The sequence below is a fragment of the Cryptomeria japonica genome, chromosome 6 (genome assembly GCF_030272615.1).
Source record: "Cryptomeria japonica chromosome 6, Sugi_1.0, whole genome shotgun sequence".
In the NCBI taxonomy this organism is placed as follows: domain Eukaryota; kingdom Viridiplantae; phylum Streptophyta; class Pinopsida; order Cupressales; family Cupressaceae; genus Cryptomeria; species Cryptomeria japonica.
The window spans coordinates 641,853,689-641,868,256 of record NC_081410.1 but is presented as its reverse complement, the minus strand read 5'-3'; the positions used below and the strand labels follow the sequence as shown (position 1 = coordinate 641,868,256).

Genomic DNA, 14,568 nt, shown 5'->3' with positions numbered 1-14,568 from the left:
AATCCTGGCAACAATGGGTGATGGAGCATGTCCAGCTGTTCCAAACATTCTGATCTGGAAAGCAGCCAAGTTGAAGGTTCCAAGATTCATGTCGCTGATCTCCTTCCACTTGGACACAATTTTTAACTTCGGAAGAAATCCTTTCATCTCGTTTTTTAATTTGTGCTTGCCTGAAAATAGTTGCTACCTTACTTGCCTCCACCATTCCTTCGTGAAAAAAGCTTCTGAAAGGAATGAAAAATTCTTCAAGTTAGATTTCTTGCCACTTCTCTCCAACTCCAACTTTCACACTTGAGAAATGAATTGATTTCACTTGTTTAAATAGAATTCCTTCATTGAGTTGCTAAGTTGGCGAAAGACCAAAATTGGCAGTTGTTTCAACGTTGCGTCATACTTTCTTTTCCAACCTATAATGCAAACGGGTCCCGCTATTATTCCTTGAGTTTCAAAATGGAATTTTCTATTAATTCCTTGAATCATGTGTCATAATTTGGAATATTCTTTCTTTTTGAGTCGCCAACTCGCCAACTTTCCATTTTGAAATTTTGAAGAGATATCTGAAAGATCTACTTGAGATTTTTACTATCCATCCACTTGGCAAGAAATCTTTAGAGAGAAAAAATTTCATCTAGGAAGAATTTTCTTGAAGTTCTGAATTTGCCTTGTTCCAGGGATGCTTTTTCATCGATTTTCCACAACTCCTATTTTTTAGGGATTTTTTCAAATCAGGGTTCTGGGGTCCAGGAGAGAAAATTCTCTCACGAATCCAAATCTATCAACATTTTGAAATTCAAATGATTTTTGATGCCCGAAAATGGATTTTTCAAAAATATTTTTAGGGGAATTTTTTCAATTCATCCTTGACCTTCAATTTCCTTGCCATGGAATTTATCCTTCATCCTTGGGTGTGGAAATCGACTTATGAAGGAATTTTTACTTTCTTGACCTTTTCCAAGAAATGTTCAGGAATGCTCAGTCTTCAGTGTCAGCACATGTGCCTCTGGTGAACCTGTCGAAAATTGACTTACTATAAATAGTAAGTACTTCGAAATGTTAGGAATAGGGCAAAACAAGAAGCAAAGACACTAAAATAGAAACATACTAAAAATAGTAAGTTTGACTTTTGACAAAACTAGACCAATTCGGGAGGTAGTGAAATCCCTAAAAAATAGGAACTTTCTAAAAACAAAAAGTTGCTTAGAATTTGCTCAAATTTCATGGGTAGGTTTCTTAAAGGGTCCTCATTCCAATGCAATGCTTAGTTTTTCCAAAACCCTAAAGGAAAGGCCTCAAATCCAAGTCTAAAAGGAAAAACCCTAAAACGAATAAAACAGGCTCTAGACTTGGCCAAATTTGCTCAAACGAGCTGCAAGCTTGATCAAATTGACCCCTGAACACTTGCAAACTGAGAAGACTGACGAAACTACCGAAAAGACCCAACAAACCAAAACCAAAAGGCCAAGAGGGCCTCAAATGTAGGGGGTCCCCATTTGCAATGGGGTGATGTGTGATTAGGTCACAACACATCTATTGAGTTGCTTCTCTAACTTTGTAATCTTTGAGTGCCTGGGTGACTGCTAGTATTTCTGCATGTTGAGAAATAGTGACATTCTTCATTCATAGCCTCCATAGTGTTTTATTCCCTCTGATGCCATCCATCTTACTGTGAAGACTGTTGGATGATCTTCATATTGTGCCAAGGCTAAATTGATTTTTGCTAATTTTTTCATACTCTTTCTAGAATGCCTATTCATAAAACAATTCCTCTATGGCTTTATCAAATTCATCCTCCAATTCTTTTGTCGTTGCATCTCTGGCATCATCTTTCTTTGTTCGCTCCCAGAGTTTTGTTGTGATGTTTTCACACATCTGTTAGGTCCTGGATACAATTGAGAGGGGGGGGGGGGGGGTGAATCAGTTGTCCAATAAATTCAAAATTAACTTAACCAAAACTTAATGCTTAATACCGGTAAACCAAACTTTATGCCGATAGACAGTTTTATTAGTTAATTGCAGTACCGGTAAAGATTAATGCATGAAACAGAAAGACAATAACATCCACAACACATAACACAGATATTTGTACGTGGAAACCCTGTAAGGGGAAAAACCACGGTGGGAAGCCTTACCCACAATCAGATGATACTATCGCAAATAGTATGTGTGTACAATATGGAGTCTGCACATGTAGAAAGGCCAGCTGCCTAGAGCTCACTGCTCAATCACAAAATGGGAGTCACACTGACTACAATTGGATGGTTAAATCCAATGATAATGTACTGCTCAAAATAGCATCTTCATATGCTGGATTCACTACCGGTTAAGCTCTGATTATCTTCTCAATACCTTCCTTCAATCTTCAAATGATGTCTGCGTGTATAGCTCTGCTTATTTTCGCATATACCTTATTACAATCCTTTTTCCAATCCCATATCAATCTCACAAATGAGATCTTACTTTTATACCATAACCTAAGACCAATTGAGTAGGTCGGCTCACTAAAGATATTCCAATAAAATCAATTACAAATAAATCATTATGCGATGCATCATGTCGGCTCAATGCATTTACAATAATAATAAATCATCTTCATAACGTGTTGTGCTGATCTGGAATAGATATTCTTGCCGGTGCATATCTTGGACCTATTTGCCGGCAACAACAAATATGCAAACCCGATTAGATCAATAACCAAATCGCCAAAACCAAGTGATCAAATAGTGTCTTCGACATAACCAAGTAGTCTCCAAGTCATTCCAAGTGCCGGTGAACAATATAACCTATCGGTGAACCAGATACCGGTGACTGTGCATAAGTCACTGAACATGTCGGTGAACATAACCAAAGATCTCCAAGTGCTGATAAGTGTTGACAAGTGTTAACAAGTGTTGACATCAATGACAAAACCAATGCAACACATCCAGAATACCAACAACATCGCCCCATTGCAAATGGGGACCCCCTACTGTGTAGGTCCTCTTGGTCTTTTGGTTTCGGTTCTTTGGGTCTTGTCGTAGTAGTGTCTTCGTTCTCCTTGCTTTGCCAGTGTTTTGGGGTCAATTTGATCAAATCTGCAAGTCATTTGAATAAATTTGGCTAAGTTTGGAACTCATTTGGTCCATTTTAGGGTTTTGCCTTTCAGACTTAGATTTGAGGCCTTTTTCTTAGGGTTTTGAAAAAACTGAACATTGCACTGGAATCAGGACCCTTCAAGGAACCTACCAGTGAATTTTGAGCAAATTTTGAGCAACTTTCTGTTTTTAGAAAGTTCCTATTTTTTAGGGATTTTATTGCCTCCCGGATTGTGTTTATTTCATCGAAAATCAAACTTACTATTTTTAGTAAGTGTCGTCTCGTCCTGTTTTGCCCTAATTTTGACATTTTGAAATACTTACTATTTTTAGCGAGTCTATTTTTGGTAGGTTCTTCACAGGTAGAGGTCCCGACACTAAAGATTGTACATTCCCGAATACTTATCTAAATTGGGAAAGTTTGAAAAAGAAGGCTTCTAAGAAAAAACGGCTAAGTGTGGAAATCATTCCAAAAATGGAAAGGCATTAAAAATCCTCCTAAGGCACGAAAATGCACTTCAATTCCAAATATGGCATCCCAAATCTGGAAAACGATCGAAAATGGCTAATTAGAAGAAGAAATTCCTAAGGCAATGAAATCATGCATGTCTGGAAGATGGTGCTGAATGGAGGTCAGGAAGGAAAAGCAAGAAAATCCAAAATTCCATGACCATGTGGAAATGGCGCCCAAGGTAGAGATAGAGTGCCAGAATTGGGTTGTGGAGGAATTTTCCTTCACACCCAAAATTCCTTCTCCGTGTGTTTTTTTAGCCTTTAAGGAGAGTAATGGGCGCTAGATTGGGGTCATGGAGGAAAATTCCTCCATGACCAAAATTCCTCCAGACTAGCATTTTAGCACCCAAGTTGGAAGATGAGTGCCAAATGGAGGGTGTCAAGGAATTCCATCCTCAAGCAAGAATTCCTCCACATGGTAATTTTCACGCCCAAACATGTCGTGGAGTGCTAGGCAGAGGTTAGGAAGGAATTCCTTCCAGACATGAATTCCTCCATGACATGAAATCCACACCCATGCTTAGATAAGGAATTCCGGGCAAGGAAGAAGTCAAGGATAAGAATGAGAAAGGAAGATCCCCTCGTGAAAGAACGTCAAAAAATCCTTCTCGGGTACGAGAATTCACCCAAAATTGAAGAAATTTTGAGACGATGACAAAATTGGTCAAGAAAGTTTTCTCTCTCTTGAGCCCCGAAACTCACATTGAAAAAAACTCCTAAAAAATAGGAAATGTGACAAATTGATGAAAAATCTCCATTGGAACAACAAGATGAATTCAAAAAGCACAAAAAATTCCTTAAGGAACAAATTTCCAAAATTTCTTCTCTAGTCCAAAAATATGTCCAAGGTTGGAAGTAGGACGTGAAAATCAAGATTTAAGAGAAAAGTTTAGAATTCAAAAAATTTCTTCCAAGGAGAAAATTACACCCAAGATGAAGAAATTCCAAAAAAAAGTGAAAAATTGACTAAGTGTTGATTATTCCTTCCTTCAAGACAAAATTCTAGGAAAGTGAAAAATTCGGTTAAGGATTGAAGAAATTCCTTCCTCAAGGGTAAAGTTGAACCAAGGTCAAGATTGGGCACCAAAATGAGGTTAAGGAGGAATTTTTCCTCCACATCAAAAATTCCTTCACTATGGAGAAAATATGCCCTAGAAAAGGAAGAATAGTAAGCGCCAAAACTAGGTATAGGAGGAATTTTTCCTCCAAGTGCAATTTTCCTGCTCAGGGTGAAATTGGTGCCCAGTTTAGGAGAGGAGCACTCGACGAAGGTAAGGAAGGAATTCCCTTCCGGGTGAAGAATTCCTCCATGTGATGAAATTGGCATTGAAACAGGGGCATGGAAATCCTAGTCAAGGAAGAAAATCAAAATTCCTCTCTCAGGCATGGAAATTCACCAAAGGATGAAGAAATTTCAAGACGAAGAAAAAATTGGCCAAGAGAATTTTCTCTCTCCTGAATTCCGAAGCTCAAAATAAAAAAAAATCCTAAAAAATAGGGAAAGTGACTAATTGGTCAAAAATTTCCTTCAAAACGAGATAAGCACAAAAATGCGAAAAATTCCTTTAGGATGAAAAATTCTCTCTTCAAGAATTTTCTCTCCAAGAATTCTAGATGTGCAAGATTCTTGCAGGAGCGGATAAATTTGTTAAAATTCTTCCAAGGCAGGAAAATCTTCCAAAATGTAAATTGTCTTCTGTGAGCTTGGAATGGAAAGATTTTGGATGAGTTGGTGACATGCAAAGAGAATATTCCGTATTAATGTTCAGCACAACTAGGAAAATTATAAATGACATTGGGGTCCATTTTCACGGTGAGAATCTATTGAGTACATGAAGGTATAGTGGCGCATTCATTACTAGAATATTTGACCAAGGTGGCGGCTAATTCATTGCATGGTAGCCGTCGTACTTAATGCAATGGTTGATCATCTTTTGCATGTAACCAATTTTGGAGGTGATGGTGCATTTATTACACATAGGGCGAATTCGAAAGAAGTGGTGCATTTAATGCACAGTGGGCGCCATTTTGGGCAGGAAAGAATTTGTTGTAAATGAGCATGTTGGGCATTTAATATTTATTCCCACCTTGTTGCATCGTGTGTGTGGAAACTTTTGGGTCAAACCTTAATTAGGGTTTGCATGTAATCAAGGCTTGAGGCCTATATAAGGGGGTGACCCCTTCATTTGTAAGCAGGGAGATTTGTATGAAATTGTTGCAATAAGTTTTTGAGATAATAACAGTGAAACATTGTTCTTTGATGGTGTCCACTTAAGTTTATTTTCAAACCTTGCATGGTTTCACCTTCCTCACTTAGAGTAGAAGTAGAGTAGTGCTTTAATTTCAATGGAGAATGTAATGGTGTTTGATGAATTTCCACAGTTCATACTTTCTGCATCTTGTTGATTATAAGTTGCAATTGAATTGTGGATAGTCGTTTGGATTGCGCCATTTTGGGTATTCAAATGCACTTTCTCAATGTGAAAATCTTTCAACATCCTTGGAAGATTGCACCAGCTCTTGTGGAGTTGTACTTAATCTTGGCGAAGCAGAATTTCGTTTATTTGGAATTCGCCCATTAGAGCACTATTTGTTGATATCACTGCCCTTAGGAGTAGATTTAGATCCTTATAAACCCTTTCCCCTTTAACTTTAGTCCATTCTAGTTCAGTTCATTCGAAGCAAGAGCATCACAAAATTGCTATATCTGATGATGAAGTTCCAGCCATATCAAAGAAGTGAAAAAACGATCCAAATGTAAGTCCCCTTGGATTACCAGCATACCACATCAAGCCAACTGAGTCACATCCATTGCATAATTGGAACCTTGGAGTCAATCATTTGAATTTACTACAATCTTAACATACGATTGAAATTTGATCAAGGGAGAGTAAAGTGACCATTGGGCAACTTTATTTCGTGTTAGGCGTAGTCATAAAAAACACATCAACAAGTTCCAAAACTATGCCCACCATTATTAATGGTCAAATTTCAATGCAATCATTGTCATGTTTTCAATTTTTATCATTATAAACTTTACTTAGTGTGGCAAAGTTTCATTTACAATTCTTATACATATTCCTTCACATCTTTTTATGACTAATATTCAAGTACTATGTGTATTCGGCTCCCGGCCCTCCCTCCCCCAGCCCTCTCACCGCCATCAGCCTGCCATCCCCCAAACTTAGGCCCTTGGTTCCCCCATCCCCTTGTCCCCGAAATCCATTCCCATGTCTCCCCATTCTGAAACTTTGTGAAACACTGGTTTTTATCCTTCAATACAATTCTGAAATTTGAATTTGAAAATGAAGGTGAAAAAATGATGACAAATAATGAGCCTTGACTTTTCATTTCTAGTCACTTTGCCTTGGGCCCTCTAATTATTTAATTATTTTATTTATTCTGTTTTTTTCCCAATAAGTATTTTAAAAATACTTTTAGAATACATCCAAGGTTCACTTTTTACATAATATTTTAAACAGTGTTAAAAGCATTTTTTAGGTAATATTTAAGTTGCCTTTTTAAAAAATGAAATAATTGGGCCCACTTAAAATATTATCATTTTTATTTTGAAAAGGGGACATGACATGATAAATGTTCTAGTTGGTTCATTTTTGTGAAGAAAATTAGGACAAAGCAAATGATGGTTCTGAAATTAACTTTTAATGAATGCTATCTGTGGTTTCAGATTTGTGGGAGCAGTTGTTGTTATTGCAGCTAATGCTGGTGGGGCGTGGACACCCATTGGAGATGTGACTACTACTATGTTGTGGATACATGGACATATTTCTACTTTAAGAACAATGCAGGTATTTTCCAAAAAAGATACTTACAATCTCAGGCATTTTCACATACTGGGAGCTTGTTGATTTCTCTGCGGATTGAATGTTGACTAACCTGTAGATGGTATCTCAAATTGAATATATTTCATGATATAAATAGTCTGTATATACCTCAAACCATAGTTGCAAAAATCGTTTGGGGAAAAAATCGGCAAACCAAAAGTATGAATTTTTTTGAAAAAATTGGGAAAAAAATGGATTTAAAAAAAAACACAAAAAATTGTAGAAAAAGAGAGACCATTTTAAAAAAAAACTTAAGAGCATTTTCATAGCATATAGATATAAAGAAAAAATAAAGTAGAGTTTAACCCATGAATTGTAGAAAATATTTTTTTGTTGTTTATATTCATATTGCTGATTACATAGGCAAATATTCAGTTAACTTTTTAAGAAGGCAGTCACCAAATACAACAAATAATTGTCTAAGTCTGAGATCAAATATTAGCTAAGTCTATGAAGTAACTGAGATCAAAAGTTAATAGACAAATAGTAAAAGTGGAAGCCATGTTGAAGTGATCCAAGAATTTCGTTGTGATTGAGGCAAGGAGTTTTGTAGGGTTAATGAACAATATTTTAGAAAGCTTATCAAATCGTATTCCATAATTGCAATGCTTTATATCATAGCAACAAAACTCGTTTGGGAAAAAATTTGGCAAACTAAAAGTACAACATTTTTTGAAAAAGTGGGTAAAAATTTGGATTTTAAAAAATCATAAAAAAATTGTAGAAAAATAGACACAAACTACTTTTTCTAAAACTTCAGGGCACTTCCATAGCGTAGAGATATATAGAGTAAACAAAATAGAGTTTCGTTGATAATATATATAGCATCGGTAGTAATCCTACAAGCCGACTAACTGAGACCAAATATGTGAATGACCTATCGGCCTTACAATTTTGGTAAACCGATTATTTACTATCACCATGCTTTATACACTATTTGGTTAATTCTTATATGCATGATTAATAAGCAAACTAATATTATTTAAATCGGCATGTGTATAACCGATTGGGCCTTGATTAAATATTTGTTAAGTTTTGAAAGGGCCGACTTATGAAGAGACATAATGTTTAAGGGCCGACTCTTGATGAAAGGGTGCCACACATATATATATTTGAGAGGAACGATCTTATTGAGGAGGAGGATTATCGAATAAGAAAGGCAGATCGATATCATAAGATCAGATCGACTTGATAATAATTATAAAGGCAGATCTCTGTGTACAACAGATTGAACATACTGAAGGCAGTTTGAATTATACAAGACATACAAGTAGATTGATTAGAAGAGCAAGCAGATCCGCCTTCACCTTCAGCCTGTGCATTATCATCTATAGATTGTGTTTGGTCTATTGCTGATCGTCTTACATAGCAGATTGACTTCATTCTTCAGCCACAACGAATTCATTAGAAGAGCAAACTTATTACAGACAGATCGTATTTTTGTATGGCAAATTAACTTGTTCATATAGCTTCAAGAAGTGAAGCAATACTATAAAGTCATATCCAGATTTGATATTTCTGTGCTCGGGGGAGACGATAACAATATATTGTTTATGGTTGGGAGGGCAACAATGATGAGAATCATTGCCCGTGGTTAATCGAGCACACCCTAAGATCACTGTGCATGGTCATCTTCATGTGATCCTAGTATTGTAACAAATTTAACATGGTATCAGAGCAGATTCTTGAAGAGCCATTGCCACAGTTAGTGCATCCCCTCTGTCTTGAGGAGGAGCTTGAGCTTAAGAGTGGAAAGATATGACAAGGGATAGAGATCATCTTTAGTTTGAATAGAGAGAGATTCTTGAATTAGGTTATAATTGAGGACGATGCCAAGAATAATGAGCAGGAAGTTGGGGCCACTTCCTTCCAGCTAGACTTTGATGATTCTCTTCATAAAAGTGACATTTCTATCTTCAACCTTGGAAACTTTGCAGCTTTGCATCTATCAATGGCAACTGAAAAACAAGTTCAGGACCTTCATTGGATGATAGGACCAAACTGATCAGATAAGTCTTCTCCCTACTACCATATTTATTTGATAGTATATGGTGCATTGGTTATGCTCATGTTATTTGTGTATTGTATGTATTGGACTAATGGTTGCCTTCCTGTTCATGAGACTAGAACTGCCCATGTGTAAGGTTGAGTTATGTAGCCCTTAGCTATGATTACATACAATTTAAAGACATCTAATTTATCATTATCAATTTTTGAGCTATGTTTAACAGTAGATTATTACAAGTGTATGTGCAAGTGCATGTGTGATTGCAGGGGACACTTGAAGACCTTAGTAGTTAAGGCTTAACTAATGTTATACTACTTGCAAGGGTTGCAAGTTTATCCAAAGCCAGATGGAGCTTGGATAATGAGATAAGTATTTTTTCTTGGTTATTATCTCTTGAGTATTACTTCTATTTGCTTGTCGTAGTCAGCCTCTTATCAGTATTCCTATATGTACTATAAAAGTTGCTCTTGTTTTTTTCTTTGGCCCTCGAGGATGGGTTTTGTAGAAAAAGAAGAACGACACATTAGGAATGTTGCTGAGGCATTTGTAGAGGTAATGGCAACATCGAGGATTACAAAGCAAAGTCGAGACAAGAGGGTTCTCCTAATAAGAGGGAGCGAACTTCTAAGGGTATGCTTATGTGACAGAGGGAGCAGCTAGAGGTTTTGCTTCAACTGACTTTCGAGGATCTTGGTCATATTTGTTCAGAGGGAGTGGACAATGTCGAGATGGTTTCTCTAGTGATCAGCAGTCGGAGGACTCTATTATTCATGGATGGAATCCCATGTATGTAGGCTGGAAGGTTTTATGCTATCACCTAGGTCGTGATATTCCTGGATAGATGGATACTTGGTGAACTTGGGATTCACCAAGAGTGATGTAGACTCCAACCTTTACATAAAGGTTGTTGATGGTGAGGCATTGATTTTGGTCCTTTATGTTGATGGCTTATTTCTCATTGTGGCAGAGAAGCTCATCATTCAGTGTCAGAGGGAGTTAGCCTCTGAATTTGAGATGAAGGATCTTGGCCTTATGTACTACTTCCTGGAATGAAAGTTGGGCAGAAGACCGCATGAGATCTTCTTGAGTCAGGGGAAGTACACTATAGACATCCTGAAGAGATTTGGCATAATGACCGTAAGTCCATGTCTACGCTATGGATATAATTTTGGATAAGTTGAGCGAGTCAGCTTCCAATTCAGATCTAATAGATTCCTATGTATTGTCAGTTGATTAGATCATTGATGTATTTGGTCAACACCAGACCATATATCTGCTTTGCAATGAGTACTCTCAGTCAGTTCATGTGTGAACCAAGATAGATTCATTGGGTTGCAGCATGTGTGGCAGCTCGTGAAGCAGTGTAGCTTCAGAAGCTCCTTGCAGGATTGTTTGTACAATCATTGGAGCCTAAAGTTATTCAAAGTTGTGTGAAAGCCTTCTGTCAATCCTGTGTTTCATGATAGAACGAAGCATGTGAAGATCAAGTATCACTATGTTAGAGACGTGGTGGAAAGGAATGCTATTCAGTTAAGATACATTAGTACTGATGAGCAAACGACATACATTCTCACCAAGCCTCTCTCCAGAATAAAGTTTGTGTACTTTCGAGGTAAGCTTGGAATGGTAGAAAAATGTTACCCTAGCTGAGATTGAGTCTCAACAACATTGATTTGTTTTAAATAGTACTAATGTATTCTCTAAGATGTTTAAAGTGTAAACTCTTATTATGCAATCTTATTAATCTAATATGGTTCATGATTAGTGTCATGTGTGTGACTCCATGACAACATTGGTTCAATGCCTGATGAGCCCCTGTGAACATTATTGTGAGGTGGCGATCTCTCAATAGTGAACACTTGTACATCTGACCATTATCGTAAGGTGACGATCTTACGATATTGATTGATCATACCATTATGATGGATATCATGGGACTTGATATCTATGGATATGTCATAGTGGTTTATATCTCTAGAAGTAATATCTATGGATATACCATTATGGTGGATATCATGAGATGTGATATCCGTGGATAAGCCATGATGGCGGATGTTACACAAAGAGATATTCATGGTGGATATTATGTGACATAATATCCGTGGACATGCCATGAAGTAATATCCTTGAATATGCCATAATGGTGGATATCATGAGACGTGATATCCATGGATAAGCCATAATGGTGGATATTACATAAAGAGATATTCATGGTGGATTTCATGTGACGTGAAATCCGTGGACATGCCATGTAGTAATATCTTTAGATATACCATAATGGTGGATATCATGTGAAGTGATATCTATGGATAAGCCATAATGGTGGATATTACTTGAGGAAATCTCTATGGTGGATATCATGTGAGGTGATATCCGTGGATAAGCCATAATGCTTGATATCAGAGTGAGGTGATATCTTTCCTTTCCACATATGGGAGTAGCCATTGTGGTCAAAAATCGCGATGAGGTGATAAGCTTCCTTCATTCACACGAGTGTAGTCATTGTGTTAGTCATCACGATGAGGTGATGTGATTTGTAGAGATTGAGAAGGATTTCTCCCTAGCTAAGAGGGAGTGTTGATAATATATATAGCGTCAGTAGTAATCCTACAGACCGACTAATTGAGACCAAATATGTGATTCATAAGCAAACTAATATTATTTAAATCGGCATGTGTATAACTGATTGGGCCTTGATTAAATATTTGTTAAGTTTTGAAAGGGCTGACTTATGAAGAGACATAATGTTTAAGGGCCGACTCTTGATGAAAGGGTGCCACGCATATATATATTTGAGAGGAACGATCTTATTGAGGAGGATGATTATCGAATAAGAAAGGCAGATCGATATTATAAGATCAAATCGACTTGATAATAATTATAAAGGCAGATCGCTGTGTACAACAGATTGAACATACTGAAGGCAGATTGAATTATACAAGACATACAAGCAGATCGATTAGAAGAGCAAGCAGATTTGCCTTCACCTTCAGCCTATGCATTATCATCTACAGATCGTGTTTGGTCTACTGCTGATCGTCTTACATAGCAGATTGACTTCATTCTTCAGCCACAACGAATTCATTAGAAGAGCAAACTTATTACATACAGATCGTATTTTTGTATGGCAAATTAACTTGTTCATATAGCTTCAAGAAGTGAAGCAATACTATAAAGTCATATGCAGATTGATATATATATATATCAGAGATATAATTTCCATTCTCGGGGGAGACGATAACAGTATATCGTTTATGGTTGGGAGGGCAAAAATGATGAGAATCATTGCCTGTGGTTAATCGAGCACACCCTATGATCACTGTGCATGGTCATCTTCTTGTGATCTTAGTATTGTAACAAATTTAACAAGTTTAACCCATGATTGTAAAAAATAGATTTTTGTTGTTTATATTCATATTGCTGATTACAAAGGCAAATATTCATTTAACTTTTTAAAAGGGCAGTCACCAAATACATCAAATAGTTGTCTAAGTCTAATATCAAAGATTAGTTAAGTCTATGAAGTAGGTGAGATCAAAATTTATCAGACAGAGATCCAACTATTGTTAGGAATTTAATAAAAGTGGAAGCCATTTTGAAGTGATCCAAGACTTTCATTGTGATTGAGGCAAGGAGTTTTCTGGGGGTAGTTCAATGTTTGAGAAAGCTTATCAAATCATATTCCACAGTTGCAATGCTTTATATTCCTTGATGGCAATTGGTAAGTCTTTCATATGGGGTAGAATTCAACAAAAAGCATTTGTTTAGCTGAAGTAAAAGATTGGCAAGCCACTGGTTTTGGCAATACCTAGCTTGCAACAACTATTTTAGGTAGAGACAAATTTTAATGATTGTGTGTTGGAGGCTCTTTTATTACAATTATGTAAGCTTTTTTGTTGTCATTCAAATTTATTTCGTGGAGCACTTTGGATTTATTTAAAATTAACTACATCAATTATATATTAAATATCGCATATCTATATTATATTTGTCTTCAAATGTTTAGTGTTGTTGTAGAAACACTCCATTGATGAGGCAGCCACCAAGTTCAAACCCCTACTGGGCCATTGAGCTTGTGGGCCTTTTGCCTTTGTTGGGTCGTTGAGCTCGTGGGTTTGAACAAGTGAAGTGTGGGGAATGATGAACCCCCTGAAAATGGACAAAATAACAAATTTTTTCAACATTGATTCCACATTGACTTTGATTCCATCTCAGATCAACCCTACTTCTAAGCAATCCAGTAATTTCGCAAGTTTTTTTAGGGTTTTGCAAATTTTTACATTGGCTCTTTTCTTGTCATTTTTTTTTTGTTTTTAATGTGATTTAGATGCAAAAAATCATTGAAATTTGGGTCAACAATTGGTAAACGATTTTTTCAGGGAATAAATCGGCTAGCTCTAGGATTCGGGATTAATCGGGTATAATCGCGATTTTTTGCAGACTGTTGCTTCTATGCCTCAAACAGTGAATTGCCTTATGTTTATTAGAGATTATATTTGCACTCAAGCTTTTAATTTTAACTTGATTCATAATCTTCACTTAATTACTAAATTTTATATTTCCAAAAACTTATATGATAGCTTCTTTAGATCCCCATGATTAGATGTGACTTGAGTATTTCCTCTCTCTTGAATTAAGGCTCTTCTTTAATAGGAGAAAAAGGAGCTCCACTTTTATAGGAGAAAGATGAACATAAGGCAAGGTAAAATGGCGGACTCTTAATGCAAAAGGCAACAAAGTGTAGCTAGCTGTTGCAGATTTGATATCATGGAGAAAAGTTTCAGTCAAAAGGAACAGCTGTAATACAATTCTCAATATCCTACATGAGTGAATTTGGTATACATAACATCCACAGAATATTAAAAATAAATAATTCTATCTATGAGGAATGAATGGTATTATTTGTTAGAAGAATATATCAATGGGCATGATTACAGGAAATGAAATGTACAAAGTTACAATAGTTTGAATGTAATAATTTCCACTTACCAGACAATGTATTAACATATGGAGGTATGTGACAATTGAAATTTGGACCTGGCCTTTTTTTTTGACCTCATAATTTCCCCCAAATCAATCATAAATTTCTCTGTGCATGTTTGCACATGCATCCACATTCACATGCATGGAG

General features: G+C 36.5%; 1 protein-coding gene across 1 annotated transcript in view; it reads left to right on the top strand.

Annotated features, from left to right (window-relative positions):
* LOC131068653 (sodium/proton antiporter 2) overlaps positions 1-14,568 on the top strand; it is a 158,069-nt gene that overhangs the window by 101,180 nt on the left and 42,321 nt on the right. Inside the window, exon 6 of the mRNA XM_058003889.2 lies at positions 7,273-7,393. Within this exon, the coding sequence (XP_057859872.2) occupies positions 7,273-7,393 (121 nt within the window). The remainder of the gene's footprint in view (positions 1-7,272; positions 7,394-14,568) is intronic.